At 42.5% G+C, this 18,320-nt stretch overlaps 1 protein-coding gene across 1 annotated transcript in view; it reads right to left on the bottom strand.

Annotated features, from left to right (window-relative positions):
* Positions 1–4,500: 4,500 nt before the first annotated feature.
* Positions 4,501–18,320, bottom strand: part of LOC146812239 (uncharacterized) — a 303,094-nt gene continuing 289,274 nt past the window's right edge. Inside the window, exons 15-17 of the mRNA XM_085615147.1 lie at positions 13,942–13,999; positions 11,076–11,143; positions 4,501–4,855 (exon numbers count right to left, since the gene is read on the bottom strand). Coding sequence (XP_085471273.1) covers positions 4,817–4,855; positions 11,076–11,143; positions 13,942–13,999 — 165 coding nt within the window. The 3' untranslated portion in view covers positions 4,501–4,816. The remainder of the gene's footprint in view (positions 4,856–11,075; positions 11,144–13,941; positions 14,000–18,320) is intronic.

Here is an 18,320-nt window from a genome sequence, read left to right as displayed (position 1 = left end):
AGGTCCTATGTATTATCAGGAACTACACAACAAGGGCACCTCCAAGGACCAGACACACATAACCCAAATTTCAAAGGATTAGACACTAAACCACATTTGTTTCTGGGTCTGAACACTGAATCTCACATTTGGTTCAACAGCCCTGATCATTCACGTGAGACGTGCAGCAAGACTTACAGCTGCTGGAACCAGGGCTAGGGATCAAGGTTTGCTAGTCCATCTGCTCAGCAAGGGGCCATAACCAAAGAGGTGAAGACCGCTTGCCCTGAGCCTGAAGCACCAGACATCTGACCTGTCAAGACCTGTCAACCTTGTGATCGGTAGTAGAGTGCCTGGAGGAAGTGAGGCTTAGCTGGGATCTTTCTTAGTGGAACCCAGTGGGCAAAGTGTGAAATGCCTGGTCGGGTCATGACAGTAGGTGTTGTGCCAGTTGGTGAACCCCGTACACCAGGTGGGGGCCACCATGAAGCATGTGCCACCATCCATGTGAAACACCAGTCAACAGAATGCCAGGCATTGCCCCAATGAATCACCAGTTGGTTACCCAGGTATGCCAGCTGTGACCACCATCTAGAAAGAGGTGTTGCCCTTGTGCAGCACCAGTCGATGATTCCCACACACCAGATGGAAACCACTGTGAAGTAATATTCATTTGCAGCTCCAATTGGCAACCCCTGTAAGTTGGAGACCACTGTAAAGTAAGGGGCCTCACCCCTCTGGATCACCAGTTTGCGAAGATGGTATGCCAGGTGGGGGCCACAGTAAACTAAAAGTCATCACCCTTGTGCATCATCATGCGGTAATCCACATACACCAGGTATAGGTCACTGTGGAAACAGGGCTGTTGCCCAGGACCATGATGCCCAAACTGCTGTCAGCTACAGGTATAGATTGCGATGAGCGACGGAGGAGAACTGTGCATCACCTATGTGGTCTAACTGGAGCCTGAAGAAGGCTTGGCATGTCATCGGTGAAGGACTGCAAGAGGTTGTGGACCCTCTGCATTGGGACAGCATTTCAAACAGAGATGCACTCCAGTCCTCCTGAACTTGCTGGCAGCGGCGGCTTCTTCATTAAGGCGGAGAAGAATCTTTCCCCCACTGCTGTGAGCACAGCATGTACACACAGAATAATAAAATGGTCATAACCATTTTATTATTTTGTATGCTGCTGGCCACTCTAGCACAATTGTGATGATGGGGGAGGGGCTGTCAGATTCCTGCATACTGCAGAATGACTGCACAGTGAGTATGACAGATTGGCTGGCTGTCAACAGCCGGTCAATCATTCATGCACACTTCAAAGCCCGCAATGCCAGTTTTGTAAAACAGCCAAAGGATTGCAGGCACAGGCCCTCAGCCTCAAAATGATCCCTGGGTTATCCTGTCCCAAGCAATCAGTGGTTGAATTCGTAGGCAGGAAGTAAACCACCTTCCTTCCTGCTCGTCATCAGGAGTGGCAACATAATGGTGAATTTATGGCATGCTGCGTCCCACCGGTTTTCACAATTGCTAGCGACCCCTGCTATCTGGCTGCCATCAGGTTCTGTAGGACTGTTTGGGTCCAGCAGGCATATTGGGGACTGACTGAAATTTGGCGTATAGAACTGTTCATGTTGACTCATACACCAAACATAGACTTTGTCAAATGGGGACTAGTAAGGGCTGCATCTGGGAAATGCCTAAAGTGTTGAATGGGGAAGATCCAGCATCACTAGAAGGGGACAGAGGAACTCGGGGATAGCATCCAGGAGGATGCTAGCACACTTCCGTTAAGGGACTGTTTTAATTAGTTAGTGTGTAACTTTTTTGCTTTGTGGGCTCATATTAAAATACTGCATTTTTCTAAAAGCATGTGTTAGACTGGACAATCAACTAAATGCCTTCACTGTTTGAACTTTGAGTCTTGGGTCTGTGTTTGCCTCACAACTACCTACAAATTGAAGAGGTCTGGACTGCTCAACTCACGCTACTACTGAGAGTGAAGTGCTGAAGGTGGTAGTCCTTGGTCCTCTTACTCAGGATCCATAGTAGGTCAGGCCCTGGGACAGCAGGAGGAAAAGGCACAACCTCCAGGTTTAGCCCGGTGACCTATACTTGTCCAAACTGGAATGGCATGGTGAGCAAAAAAACGATGGATTTAGGCCCAGATCTCTGTACTGGGGTGAATGTATGACATTGCTTTGCATTCTGTCCATCAATTGATATTTTTGCCTCTGCTTGACCCATGGCCCTCTGAATGGGGTTTGGACAATTATAATGCAGTTATTTCACACCAGTACTGTGCAGTTACAAGTAAAACCCATTTGGACTGGAAATTAATATGTGGGGCCAGTTTTTCTACTCATAAAACTACATGAAATTGCACATTCAATAGAATGTTTCTAAATGCATTTTCCAACTGTTCTGAGAAGGTAGTAAATGTGTATCAGGCCCAGTGGCTGGAAAGAGGATAAAGAAAGGCGAGATATTTTCTGGCATGATGGAGTTCTGTGCTCTCCTGCCTATCAGAAAAAAGCAAATCATTAGTCTTGGCTAATGCCAAAGACTCATGTGATTTTTCTGGCAGGTTTTACTAGCCACAAAAATCAAGTCAGGCTGTTACACACATGGAAAAGGCAGGTGTGTAAAAATCTAGCTACTCCTAATCATATGGAGCTGAATTCCATGAGGTTAATATGCTCCACCTGACTCCTAATCAGCCGTGATGAATGGGACGCTAGTAGGCTCTAAATTTCCTTAAAGGGGCATTGTCTAACTGGCAAGGTGTGTGGTCGCCCTATTACAGGCTACATTTTTCCTTTATTGTTAGGATTTTTTAAATGGGTGCAATCAAGTGATGATTTCACCCAAATGCATTCTACTTTCAGATTGATTAACTGGATTTACTTTTAAAACCCCAAAGAGAGACTATGTAAAGAATGCTGGGATCCCCCACTTGTGAAGAGATAGAGAGTTATATCTCTGTGTTTTCTAGCAAAGGCATGAGTTGCAGAGTACAATTTAAAAAAACATGTAAATTGAGCAAGTGTGAGCCTGATGGAGATTCCCTAAGGGGAGCCATTGGCTTTCCATCACCCTAGGACATGTGCCACTAGCCAGAAAATTCCACCATCCCCCTGTAGGTACAGATATTAGGGTTGGGTACAACTCTGGGAGTGGAGAAAATCCCCCACCCCCAGAAGGTGGGCCCTGTTTGTGCACTAAGAAATACTGAATTACCAGAGGAAACAAATCTAGATTTTTTTTTCCAGCAATCATAAATTACAGGTGAAAATGAAAATCCCATAATTCAGAACGAGCAGTGCACTACTATTACTGGCCCCATCAGAATTAAGTGGCAACTTGCAGTGAGAGCCTAGGTGTTACATTAGTGGGAAAGGAATATATGGATGTCAAAGGTTACTTGCTGCTGTTCAAGTCGGAGAGATCCAAGTGAGGCACACTTTTCTCATAGTCAGAATGGATTGGAAAACTTGGCTTCTCGTTGCTGTACATAGCCATTACTGTGACCATGTTTGTGCCCCTGTTTCACACTTAATGATAGCATGTTGTTCAGCATTGTTACTCATTTGAGGTGAGATTTTTAAAGATTGTGTGTCGGGCTTGTTTCACTTTTCTGATGCAGACCTGTTACAAAGTCATTTGTGGTATTCACACAGCAACACAAATTACAATTTGCTTTACTTTGTAAAAAAAACAAAATGAATACAGCGCATTGCGCTGCCTTGGGTTACTTTGCATCAGGTAGCTGGAACAAGGGCATTCCTGTGCATCCACTTATGTATTTGATACAAACTCAAACTACAAATATTTGTAGACAGGTGTTTGCGCCAAAAGGGTGTGCCTACCTGAGGCTGTGTAAAAACGAGAAATATCTTTATTTCTCCTTATTTCCTCTTTGGATGAGTGCTGCATTCTTCATCACACATCCAAAAATGAAATAGCCCCAAAGGATAGTTTTTTTCTCAGGAAGGTAGCACTTCCTGCACAAAATCTATACTGACCGTAGTGCTCACACTCTTCCACTATTATGCTAGGCAGCCTCAAGTGCACCAGCGTATGGAGAGAGCAGACTTTGGAGATTTGGTGCAGTTCTGCTGCCTTTCATTTACAGAATGCAGCACAGCAAATTAGCTTGGCACACTGTGTTGCATGAACTCTTTGAAAATATGCCTCCTGGTGTGTACATTTGAGAACAGTGGAGATACCAATTGTTGGTGGATTAATAATCCTTTTCTACGCATGGATCTCAGGGCTAATGAGGGAGTTGCTGCTCTAAAAGCACAGGAGCAGTCCGGATGCCTAGCAATGGGATAGCGAGATGTTTGTCCTTGTTTACTTTCAGGATCACTTACACGGGCACACAACGGATTCGTACTACACAAATGTATACTTTGACAATCTCATACCAATTCAATTTATTTTAATTGCCACAATTCACAAGATGAGGTTTTGTAGCCACTGCCTAATTAAAAAATAACAAAGATGACACTGAATGTGCTGAGGAAAGAATGATTTATTGGAAGAAGTATAAGAAAGATGCAAAGCGACACCTCACAGGATGCACTCTCGCCCATTCAGCCAGAGTGAACATATTGATGTATTTGCAAGGCTTCATTTCTCTGAAAGCATTTTAGCAACGCTATGTTTGTTTCCAGTACGTGGATCTAGACATACAGAAGAGAGGATAGAAGCTTGATTTTTAGGGATGACTGTTCTTTTGCTGAGGATTGAATCTAAATCGTAAGACAGGCATCAGAATCATGGTTCTCTTTCCTTTTGATGGATCAACTCTCGATTGTGAGTTTTTTTTTTTAGAGTGGTGTTTTCTTATGGTCAACGATCACACAACCCTGTGGGGGGAAGAAAAATCACATCTCAATTAAAATGTTTCCAGGACCGTAATCAATTTTACAAATAATTGCAGCATTTAAAACTATACCTTTCCTCTTATGGTGCACACCAGTGAATCAGACTAAGGGCCCAAGTACGATGCGGATTCCTTTCTGACCGATCCATTTTGATGGGCTAGGTCGGAAAGGAATCCTTATCAGTCTTCTGAATGGCTTATGATGGGCTGGGAGAGCCCGTCCGCCATTCGGAAGGCTCACAGTGATACCCCGGCAGGCTCTTTCCAGCCGAGGGATAGTGATGGCAGCTTCCCACTGCCTTTTTGTGCCGGCCTTTCCGGCACAAAAAGGCATTGGGAAACAGTTTAGGGGGCCCCCAGCAGGGCTCCCATGAGTGCAAGGCCGGCGAATGGTGGCTTAGTTGGCACCTATGGTGCCCCCCTGTCGATCTCTGTGCCCAGTGACAGGCACATTGAGGTTCCTGCCTCTACGTGCAGGGATGAACTGCACCTTAGCATTTTGATATGAGAGCCTGCATTCTGTTCAGAATGTATGCTTCCATAGCAAAGTATAGGATTGCAACCGAACAGGGTTCAGTTGTATCCTAATTCCTGGAATGGAACCAACAACAGGAGGTCGTTAGGTTCCAGTTTCAGAACGATGCCCGACGGACTCGGGCCCCTCCGGCATCATAATCGACCCTATGACCTTACTTAAAACAGTATAAAAATTGAAATGTGCAACCCAAACAAATCTACCAGAATTAGAGCAACATAGGAATATTTGATATTATTTTGGCCAAGAATTGTGCAGATGCAGACTGCTCTACCTGCAATAAATCGTTGTACTTAAAGCCTATGAATAATTTCAGGTTTATGCTATCACTGGTCATCAAGAGCAAACCTGGATTTAAATCAGATTTTATGCTCTAACGGTGTCACATTTTGCCAGTGGCAACATTTGAAAAAGATTGGCAAATGGTGCATATTAAAGCAAATGAATTTAGTGACAAAGAAAGGTTGATAAAGTGATGGTAACATATAGTCTTGAAATATTAAACTTATTAAAAACTACCCCATATCTTACTGAATTAATATGTTCTATAGTTACTGTAATGTGCAAATTGTACAGTGCGATAACTTCAGGCCCTTTAAAGTGTGTGCTTGCCTAGTGTCCTGCACTGCATGTGCAATTGACTTTGGAAGGAAATGATGTAACCTGACTTTGGGAGGAACTCACACCTTTAGAATTATATGCAGACAGGTCTCTAGGTGGCCTGAAGAAAATGGGGGCTCTCTAAAAGGGAACATGTAAAATAAATTTCTGAGATTCCCATAGTGCACCACCCTACTAGTATTTTGCTTTTTCTATGAAGTTTTATTACATTCAGATATATAACACAACAACTGACATGCAGCTAAAACCTGCTAATACATTTGGGTTTGTCAATGGTTGTTTGCTCTTTAAGATAAATTAATAACAACAATTTCTTATAAATAAATAGCATTGGCGATGTTTCAATTCTGAACTTGGGGGACTGTGAATTACATTTTATGGCCTGTGGAAGGAGTATTGTCCTTCAGTTAAGTGCACTTTATGTAAGATATGTATGCCCTTTTTCCGTGCACATCTCGTCAATCTGCACATCTTCAACCTCATCTCTTTCCTCTTCTACACCCTCTTTTCACTCCCCCCCGAATGTTCTTCCTGGCATCTCCTTCACTTCACCACCCCCAAACATACACTGCACTCAATCACATTTAAGCACTTTATTTTCTTTTACTTTTGCCTTGTAAAGATTTTGGCATCTATGTACCCCCTTAACACATACTTATACAGATTTTCAATTGCAACGGGAATACATGAGCATTGTTCTGTGTGGCCTGCAGTGAGGCCAATCCATTGACAGTCACTTTGTTTCGTTTTCAGCCTGAGCGCCAGAGCGCCAGAGCTCTCACTCAAAACCCCTCATAATCACCTGACACAACTCCAAATTATGCACTATTCAAAAGTAGTAAGATGCATGAAAAAATAAAGAAACCCAAAATGATGAAATAGCTAACACTTTTGGGGAATGGAAGATTAAGTTAAACAGGAAATAAAAGAGGAACAAAATCTCCGACATCATTACTTTAACGTTTTTACATTCATTGTTCGAAAATCAATCCATGTTTTTGGCAGTAATGTTAAGGGGATGAACTTAAGGCCAATTTCAACTCAATGCAGCATGTAACTGTTTTTACTATAAGCACATATGTTTCCCTTTGCTCTTGACTTGAATATTTGGATCAACTTTACAAGGGAGCAAAAATCCTGCTCATCATTTGGATCAATTTTTGGGTGGAACAAATACAGCAGCTCCCCTTCTAAAGGGGCTAGAAACCTTCAGCCAGGGCTGAGGTATCACAGTGGGGGAGGTTAGCATGACCAGGGGCCTCAGCACAATATACATGACACACGATTAACTTTAGAATACTTACCATTACCAAGGACAAGGTGCTGAAGAACATGTGCTTGCATCCAGTCTTACTGTGTGACAAATGGGAAAGGGTGGAATCTTTGCCTATGAACGACAGTCGTTTGGCCTCACTAAGGGGGCAGACTCAGATGCCCGGAACCGTGATGCTGGCCTACAGTAGATACCTCTATAGACCACAATGGCAATGAAGGGCTTTAGGAAGGTAAGCCCTACATCATGCTTTACATTTCAGAAAGTTGATTTAATGCCTGCGTTTCATCTTCTGCTTCAGAACGATGCTTGACAGGCAGCCTGGGTCAGACAGCTTTAACTACATCAATCTGTGTAGAGATGTAATCATATCTCTAAATAGATTGATCTATTAAATATTTGTTTATGTAAACGTAAAGTAATTTCAGAGGGGCACAGCCCCAGAGCCCTAATGGAGAATTCGCTCCTGCATTTTGCTACCATGCATTGTGAATTTCGAATAGTACCACTGTCTACGCACCAAACTAGAGTGCCATAAATTGTACATTTTAGTATACAAAATAATTTGTGTTTGTGTACCTACTGTTGCACCACGGGATATCAACATTCCTCGGCCTTTCTGCAGCCTTCCAGCACCAAAAAGGATACCAATGTGGGGGTAAAAGGTGGTACAAATTGTTGACCAGATGGAGTCATCACGTGCAAAAATCTGTAAGGTCATGTCAACTACCTCTGAAGCGGTGAATTGACAATTGGCCCCTGATTCCACACAACAGGCTAATAAATTGTCAGGCAGAAGTGTTATTTTTCTGACTTCATGTGCAGACCCTCCCTTAGCAGCTGTGATTTCTTTCCGAAATAGCATTTACTAAATAAATATCAATTTTCAATTTCAATTGTTATACTTTTCTGCCTCTGTAACGTGTTTATTACAGTTTTTCATTTTAGGCCAAATTACATGAAGCTGTTTTTAATCCTTTAGTAGTTGAATTTTAATTGCAATAATAATGGTATTTCAGAATATGTTTTTCGGCTATGGCTCTGAATGTGTAGAATCAAAAAGTGTTTTCATACCTTTGTGCAATGAATAGTCAGTACTTAATCGCTGCTGGCTAGTAATAGCAATGAGCCGGTTCAGGTCACTGCAGAGTTATTAAATTATGTGTGCTTTACAGTATGAAAAGCCAATGGGACAAGAGGCTGCTGGACACAAGAGAGGCAACGAAGAGAGACGCAGCACTGCTGTGGCTGCAGACAGGGATCCTGGATCTGCAGCAGCTGTTCTTGCTGTCACCCTAGCTGGAAAGCAGACCTCACAGATGCTGGTTATTGCTACATTCTTGGTCGTGGTCAGGTTAATTTCAACCAACCACACCAAACAACAGTGGAAAAGGACCATGCTAGACCTTCCACTTCTATTGCAGCCTATGTGAGTGAAGTCACACAGATGATGGGCTTGCTTGGAGAGTCTTCTTCTGTGCCCAACTGCAGCTTTACAAGTAACCAGTAGCGGTCCGTGGAGGGAGTTCGGTGGGGCAGTGAGGCAGGGCGGGGGAGGGGCAGCGTGGGGTAATGTAAACATATGGATGAACGGAGGTAAGTACACATTTAAATAAATAAAACGAATTTCTTTGCGCGCGCTGCATCGCATTTTACGATGCAGCGCGCGCAAAGGAATTCGTTTTATTCATTTATATGTGCACTTACCTCCCTCCATCCATATTCCGGTGTTTACATTTCCCCACGCTGCCCCTCCCCCGCCCCGCCTCACTGCCACACCGAACTCCCTCCACGGACCGCTACTGCAAGTACCTTGACTATCACAGTGTATGTGGTCTGCAACATCTCTAGAGCCACACCCTCGCCATGTGTTAAAGGTGAGAATGAATGTAGAAAAATGATGTTTGAACATCCCTTCTGATGTCCAAAGATCAGCATCTATGAGTGAAAGAGACATTTTCAAAACCTTATTTCACTATGCGTATTCAGCCTGATCCATCAGCACCACAAGACCTTGTGAGCATTCAGGGGAAATGAGAGGTACAAGGAGTTTGGAGATGCTGAAGAACAGGCCAGTGGAAGTAACATAGGGTAACAAAGGGTGGGGACAGTAGACCACTAGCATTAGTATGGCTGCAGTGACTCACTTACTAGTTTTGGGTCACTTCCGGATAAAGAGAGATACAGCGTTTGATGACACTGCATGATATGATGAAGGTATTTAGCAAGTTAAGCACAGTACAGAGATCTCAGGTTTGCTAAAGACCTGAAAAGGGGAGACCAACGTCATAGGCGTGGAGTAAGGGTAAAAGTTTGATTTGTCATAACTATGGTGCCATGTGATGGAGATGCCCGGAACCTGGAACATTGATGTTGACTTGCTATGGGGCACCTCATGTTAGCAACATATTAGGCCATTGTCTATGGTACATGGTGATGTGGTCTTAAACAGCGGGAGATGGACCCAACAAAGGGTTAAGAAGTCAAAAATGCTCGAGAAAACGATGTTAATGGAATGTTAACGCGTTCTTCTGCTGACACGACACTAAGTTATATTTAAAAACAGTTAAAGTTATGGTTATGAACTAAAACTGAAAAGAAAACTGAAATTGGTCAGTTTCTGTTACCTAGACAAATGAGAACTCACAACTTATGCAGTGTGGGTTTTTCAGTAAAGCGTGTGTGTTCTAAGGTAAAAATTGCATTCAATGAAGGGAGGATGATGGAAAAAAGAAAGGGAGAGTGCAAAATGGCAATGGAAGAGGCGGAATGAACCACAGAGCTACATTAAATAAATTAATGGAAGTACGGAACAAATTAGCGGGATCCATTAAATTACCTACGGGAAGATGCGAAATTAAGTAGGATAAAGTGCATAACAAAATAAAAGGTTTAGACATTTACCAAGGAGAACTGTTCATTGTCATGAAACAAGTATAAAAAATAGGTATAAATATAATAAAGCAGAACAAAATTTATATAAACGAAAGGATTATAAAGAAAAGATCTGATACTAAAAGAGCCTACTGAAACTGACAGTACTTTATAGAACTTTGCTAGGACTGCCCTTTATTGCATTCCTGATCGCCCAGCAAACATAGTCCTCCCACCATATCTTACTGAGAACCACTCAGATGAGAAGAGATGGGTAACATAAGCAACTCAAAATTCATCCATGAGTTTGAATCGCACGGCAGATTATCCTTGCAACCAATCGGGTGGATTGAAGTACCTCCAGTTGGGAGGCTGATAGCCTGCTGCCTGGCTCAGTTTATGAAGATCAGTGTGGCAGTTGGAGGACCCAAAGGGCGCATAAACCAAAAGAAACATAATTCATCTTTCGTTAGAGTTCTCTGGCACACTGTTGGCCTACAATGTATTGGTCCTTTCAGCACACACCTGGGAGGACTAGCACATTCCAGCCCTCTTTGAGCTTTTAGTCAAGTGCTCGCAAGCTGCATTGAAAGGAGAGATTATTGCCAGAGACAGTCTGTGTACGTGTGATTTTGTCATAAATGGCTGAACAATAATGAAACGAATAGAAATAGTGATAGTTTAAAAGAATAAATTAGAATAGAATACAAGAGTAGAATAAAAAAATAGAAAATTATAGGATAAATGGAATAAAAAAATAAAATAATAGAATACATCTGAATAGAATGAATGGAAAATAATTCAGTAAAAGAATAGAAAGAATAGTAGAAGTACAATAAAAACAATGATGCTAACCTAACTTGCTTAAGTACAACTCATGTGACCATTATCTATACTTACATTATCGGGAGTGACCGTTGTTGGTCCTTCTATTGGGAGTTGTGATGCAGGAGACCCCTCTACGCACTCTGCAATGCAGCAAGAGAAGGCATATCAGCAAAGGTGGATCACAATCAATGGTGTTTTATAACAGACATAAGTCAGTGAGCTCTATACCATGCAACACCCTTCTTTATAAAGGATAACAGTTACAGGATGTTGTTAGTATTTCATCGGCTCGTCCTGGAAATAGCTCTCTGGATGAAGGATCTACTTCAGAGCTCAGCTTTCCACCTGCTGTTGAACGATCCAGTCTGCGCAGGGCCCACTCGGACTATCATCACGCCTATGGTAATATGTTGAACTGAGCAATAGTGACCCTTGTTATATACTTTGCAAAAATAGTTACATTCAGTCGTATCATGTGCTAGATAAAAATGGGATTTAAAAGCAAATCCTGACAGAACTGGATCCATTTTTCCTTCAAAGTAAGAACTAGGCAAAATGGTGTGTGTCTAGGAAGGAATACTAAACGAAATGAAAGAGTGCACTTGAATAATTTGTGGATCAATGGTAAGATGGAGGAAATGTGTCAAAAGCACATAAAGAGCAGAAAGGAGCTTGTTCTAATGATCCAATGAAGGAACTAAGGGTGTCACTCTTGAGTGACCACACAGAAGACATAGCAAGATTTCCATTTTAGGCTGTGGCAGTGCTTGGGACAGGACATGAAAAACAGCCCAAATACAGGTAACAGTGGCAATGCTGGGAATGCAGTTATTTTAGTTTATTGCCATGAGATGGAAAAATAAAATGTCTAGAATGGAACAGCATCGAGGTTTAGGTGGGTAGTGGGAGATTGGAGGGCAAAAAACAAAGTATAACTATATGAAAACAATGGGGATTGCGGTTAAAAGCTTAGTGAGATTGAAAAGGAATGATGCTGGGAAAAGTAAATGAAGGTAGTATATTCTGCGTGCCTGTTCTTTCTGTGCCACCACTGGCCGCACAAAAATGGCTTTTAGGAATAATATAGTAGAATATTGAGATGGGACTTTAAATGGCACGAAATATTGTGACCAGAATATTTGAGGCCAAAATACTGAAAGAAAAGAAAATAAATATTTTCTACGTCTAAGTCCACAGGTATGTACCTTGACGATACATATATATTCAAGGTGCGTAGATGTGGAGTTAAGAATAGTAAATCTATAGTTCCTCTATATGCACTTACCTTTTGATATTTTGTCCCCTAATATTTTGTCCACAATATTCTGATACAACTATATTCCTATGCTCAATATTCCATTGCCCCTTTTATAATTAAACTCGGCAATCTAGTGTTTCCTTAGGCACCTCACTTGTGTCATTGTCGAGTGACTGACTGACTGTTGGCATTTGTAAACTGTTCACCATGCAGCTGGATCTCTTGGAGTTGGGAGTTTGTAGCAGTCCCAATATACATCCACAAAAATAATTTGGATACAAGAAATTCCTTTCTCAACTGTAGGGAGATGAGTAGACGAGCTGAGAGTCCCTTAGACATGTGCACGGACAAATGGAGTCAGGAATAAAAAGGTAAGCAACTGACCAATCACACATGGATTCAAAGTTGAAGGATGCCAAGAGCATTTTACTGTGGGTGAGTTCATTCTGCATGATTATTAAGAAGGCTACAATCTTTTGATTAGGAAAAAGACAGTCAATCTCTGCAGTAAGTGTTGACATCTGTCCTGGTTAAAAATTTGCCTGGCACTTTATTGGGGATAATGAGTGCCGACACATAACCACTCATCAGGAAAATACTACAGGCAAGGTTCATTCTACACCGATTACTGGTGAGGTTAGTCTTTTCATGCTCAAGTTGTAAAAGTAAATCTCGTCAGGAGGAGTAACTCTTCGTATAATATGAATTTTGCTCTTAATTGTAGACAGAGTTGGGATTCAAGGTAACAAAACAATTCTGGCATGTATTATCCGACAACGGGGATACCTGATAATTGACTTATAGTTTGCTGGTGGTGTAAGGAATGTTGAGGGTAACTTGCCAATAGATAACACTTGGGCTCTCATGAATTTTATCCAGAAGCAGATCTTAAACAGGATGCTCTTGTGACTAATGTGTCTTTTACTAACAGGGTTTTCCAGGTAAAGAGGTGTTTCTTCTAAATTATATGAACCTGCGGCTTGTGTGGTTTAATAATTTCAACCCACTGTACAGTAATGGTTTCAAATTTACTACATTATTTTTGTCCTATTCCAAACCCTAACATTTATGTTTGTGTTCCATAAGGTTTAGTGGCAGAGCTGCTGTCCCCCTTCTCCCTTTGTTTTCCAATGTGTTGTTGTTCCCAGACCTCTCCTTGCACGAAGCATCAAAAATCTAAGTGTGTGCGTCTGAATTTAAATCATATACACTTGAATGGAACTCTTTTGTTTTCAGTTTCCCTGGACCAAGTTGGTCAAGCAGGTCGCAGTGAAGTTGAAACCAGGAGTTGTGCCTAAACATTGAAGTATGCATAGTCAATGCCTTTACATCTTCAAAAGTCTCAGTATAATGCTACATTCATTCAGTGCTACATATGTATTTAACAAACATAAACCATTTACTCATTGGCATGTCCTCAAGATGTTATCACCAATGCAGGATATTGCTGCAATGTTAGCTAATGGACCCAGAAAAGGCTGTCTGCTTCAGCCAAGGTAATCAAGACAGATCTACAGATACCTGAAATGTGCCAAGTTTGTTCCCCAGGTGGATTGATTGTCCTTTCTAAATATTTTAGCTTCTCTATTGCAACTTTTCCCCTTCAAGCCCAGAGACACAAGAGACACATGCAAATATTACCATTGACAAAATAAGTAAGAAATATCAAAGAATGCTTACCTTCAATATTGGCTTCTCCTTTTAGCAAGGCTGTAAATGCTTGACACGTCTCATATGACTGTGGTAGAAAACAAAAGATTGGGATTAAGAGAGAGGCAGGGACAGAGTAGGAAAGGTAGACAGTCGTATAGCAAAATACGCATAGGGCAGGCAGAAAGTAAGATTGAGAAAAACACACAGATGCAGAGAGAAATCAAGATTTCGAGAAGGAGGGAGAGTGATAGTAAAAGAGGGAGGGACGTACAGATGTGTTTCACAGTAGAATGAGGCCATTTACAACATTAGAAGCAGATTTAGGATTTATAGGATTTAGATATGATAAAATGCACTTATATAAAAGGTGGACGGAATACACTTCACCTTTGTGACGGAGCATCCCGTCCACGAAACTCTAAAACACACCTCTAGTTTACAGACAATTGGCTGACCAACTAATTAAGCCACCCCATTTATATCATATTCAAAACTTTTTCCACAATAACAAGGTTGTGAAAGATGAGGCAGGTCCCTTGAGGCAGATCCATGCAGTGCAGTTTTCAAGTGACTCTGGTGGTATTGAGTCAAGAGGGCAAGCAAACAGATGTCATACACCGGTTCTGATGACTCAGGGGGATAATGCATCTACTGCAGGAAGGTGGCTTTGTCCACAATAGTCTCAAATTTGATTGAATACACTGGGCGAGTAAGTTTCTGTCTTCAATTGCCATTAGTTATCTGGTTAAGGCATGTTAGAACTAGTTGTAAAAGAAATAAAAGAAGCCTTGATTATCCCGGTGTCCGACCCAAAAAAAGTCTGACACCAAGGTGTTTGGATTATAGTAGGTGCAATAATTAAAGGGTATTCAGAAAATGTGGCATAACATGTGGATTTTGGTGCTTATGTCAACCTAATCTGCATGCCCCTGTATTTACCATGCCTTTTCCCTGCAGTAAATATATGTAGCTTTGACCTGCCAATTCAACCCAGATCTGTAACTGGAGGTGAGTGTCTGAAAAGTTTCAGCGCTCCATCCATCATATTCCTTGTGTTTGCTTTGTTTGCCCTAAGTTGGCAGGGTATGCCCAGACGTGGGTCCCTTGCTCACTTTTTCACTGGATTCAAGCTAGCCTTGCTGATGAAGGGTGTTACCCAGAAACCGGTGCCAGGATGCTTGTTTCCGGTTCAGGGAAGACCTGGCTTGGCAATTCGGGCTGGACTGTTGCCATGAGGCACAGGGTCAAGACTGATTTGCATATAGCTGGGTCTGAACTGAGGTGGCGAAGTGAGCTAAAGAATGATGATGGATTCAACCCAGATCTGTGACTGGGGGTGAGTGTTTGAAAGGTTTTAGCGCTTCGTCCATCATCTCCTTGTGTTTGTTTTGTCTGCCTAAAATTTATGTGCGCCACATAAATATTCAAATTACCATCTGCTTTGGCAGGTACCTCCCCTGTCACAACCTGGGAGGGGATGTGTGGGTGGCGAGGGGTGGAGGGTGCTGTTGTGGCCTGGATTATGACGTGATAATGCAAGAGAGATACATAAGGTGAGGCAAAAACTATGATTTTTCCAGTGGGAATACTTTTGGCTCGTGCTCGTGTTTAGCCAGACTTCAGTGGCCTGTCCGCCACTAAAAACACATGTGAAATTATCAAAAGAATCTGTTGCTAAGAGGTTTGTCAGTTTCTTTGTTAAATCACTTCATTTCTGGACTTTTACCTAACTAGCCTTTATTTAGGGGTGTGAAAGCGCTCCTTGGGTGTTTTCAGTGCCTGTTATGGCTTCCAAAGCCTCTAAGTTACTCCGGGAGAAAGGAGGCACCATATGCGGCAAAACACGTACTGTGGCAGCTAACAAGGAACAGAGAAAAGAATCACCTCAAGATCAAGCAGGCAATGGCGCAGATAAGCACTTAGATCCTCGACCTGCTAAACACCTACCTGATAGCCTGGGGGTAGGGCGGAGGAAGAATTTGTCAGACAGCGCTGCCAATATAGCAAGGAAACCTCAGTTTGTAGCTTCTGTAGTGCCAGAGGATGCACCTCCTTCCCTGGCTACACCACAACTAGCAAGTACTGAATTTTTTCAATCAAAATGTATAACTAACGATCTGATCCCCCAGGTCCATTAGGATGAAGGAGAACCATGCTCAGAATTGCTAGTCTTGGAGGCTGGCCAGGTGCTGCATGAGACTTTTTTGCAACTGCATAACTTAACTTTAACAGCGGGGCCTTCAGTCACATCAGGTACATGTGAGCAGTCCAGGCCTATAGGGCGAGGAGTTTGGGGAGATGGTGTAATAAACTCTGCTGTGAGACACAAGGAGAGTGCTACTCAAAGGCCCAGTAAGGAACACATGACCCCACCACCGTCTGGTACACCAGGAAAAAACAGGGCTGGTTCTGAGTATCATGCTGAGCATGAGGCTTGTGGTTCCCTGGATCCTACAATTGAATAGGCTGATAAATTGTTTTCCCTGACGGATGGTTCGGGCTCAGAAGCCTCCAATTCATACCTGAACGATGTTGGGCATAGTGCTTCTCTGTCTGATTCAAGCACCTTGGAAGTGCCAGAGACAGCCCTTAAGCGCTGAAAATCTCACAAGGGGTCTAAGGGCAACTCTGATCTTCACAAAAGCAGAGGCAAACTCTCATCGGGCAGGATTAAAGTGAGACTATTCAGATACCAGGATAATTGGAGAACCAGAGGACTCTGCAAAACCGGGGGTGTTAGTCGGACAGGAGGAAGTAGGAGAGACCCGAGCCCCTCACTGGGACAGAGTCTTGAATCAATTAAAGTGCATCATGCTGAGACCCAGGCAGACGTTAAAAAAGCAAGGCAGGCTATGAGAAAACATGAAGGGTAATAAGAAAGGTTGGCAAATCCTGCATTGAGATTGGAAAAACGTAACTGTGTAGACGAGAGGACCATGGCTGTTGAAATAGATTTCATAACTATGAAGAACCAAGCCCAAAAACATGGCGCTCAGTTGTCCGACGTGATGTTAAAGATCGAGGATTTGGACAATAGTCAGAGATGTAATAATCTTTGCTTCCTTGGGATTGAGCAAGGACTGTAGGGGGATGATATAAGAACATTTATGTTGGACCTTCTCAGGAGCACATTTCCTGAATTATCAGGGTGGAATTGGGAGCCGGAAATACAGAGGGTACATAGATTCCCAATAAATCAGCATAAACATGGCAAGTGTAAAAGAGATCAGAGTCAGTCAAAGGCCATTTTGGTACTTTTTGGCAATTTTTTGTTTGGCAAGCCATATTTGAATTAGCCCGCACTGAGGCTAGTAGAAAGTATAGGGAGTCTTCTTTTTTTGTTGCCCAGATTGTTGTGATACGACCATTGAACGCAGATGGCATCTTCGTCAACTAATTAAACCTTTTCAGGATGCAGGGTTTAAAGCCTATTTGTTGGCCCCAGCTCGATTAAAAATCCTTGTTAATGGTACCACTAGGTTTTTTACTTCAGAGATCCAAGCCAAGTGTGATCTGACAGTTGTTAAAGATAAGTCATTTGCTCTTGTTTTGAGCTGGTCTACTTCTTTTCTGTTTTCTCTCCTTATAATTCCTTTTCTTTTTCTCTGAGAAGGACAGGTATAGCCGCTAGGCATAATGGTTTGGTAGGGTCTTTTTGGTGGGGGTGCTTGGTGGGGGATGGGGGCTGGTGGCATCTTGGCATAAATCGTCACCACATAGACCTTGCGTGGTCTAGCTGCCTCTGTTAGATGGGAGAGGGAGGAGGGCGGGGCATCGGGTTAGGGTAGGAGGGTGGTTTTTGGGGGAGGGTTTTGGGGGAGAATGGTGGGGCAAGCTTTCAGCATGGGGTAAAAGCGGAAAGTATGTACAGGGAGTGTAAATTACGAAAAATGGTGGTGGGAAAAATTTGAAAACTGCTGGGCTAAAGGCAAGATCAGGTCACGACAGTTGAGATATACAAGAAGTGGTATTAAGTACTTTGGTTGAGTACCATATATGAGGGATGGCTAAGCTTTCTATTGCAACTGTTAATATCTGTGGACTAAATTAAATGGCCAAAAGGAGAAGGGTACATGAGGACCTGAAATTTCTAAGAGCAGATATCTATTGTCTGCAAGAAACCCATATCGCCTGGAGCGATAGAGGCTTGCTGGAATACTTGGGATTAAATGTTCTCTGTTACACGACACACAATACCAGAACTAAAGGGGTGGCCATATTAGCCAAAGGGAAGTCCATTATCCATGGCCGGAAAGCCGTGGACAAGTATGGGAGATGGGCAATTGTGGAATATAAATATTATATTGGGTCTTTTACGCTTTGCTCGATATATGCCCCTGTCACGGATGACCCAGGACTGCCTAATTTCTTAACAATAGAGTTAACAACTTGTCCAGCCCAGTATA

The sequence above is a fragment of the Triturus cristatus genome, chromosome 7, assembly GCF_964204655.1.
Source record: "Triturus cristatus chromosome 7, aTriCri1.1, whole genome shotgun sequence".
NCBI lineage: Eukaryota > Metazoa > Chordata > Amphibia > Caudata > Salamandridae > Triturus > Triturus cristatus.
The sequence above is the reverse complement of the archived record's forward strand: the minus strand, read 5'-3'. Positions and strand labels throughout refer to the sequence as shown.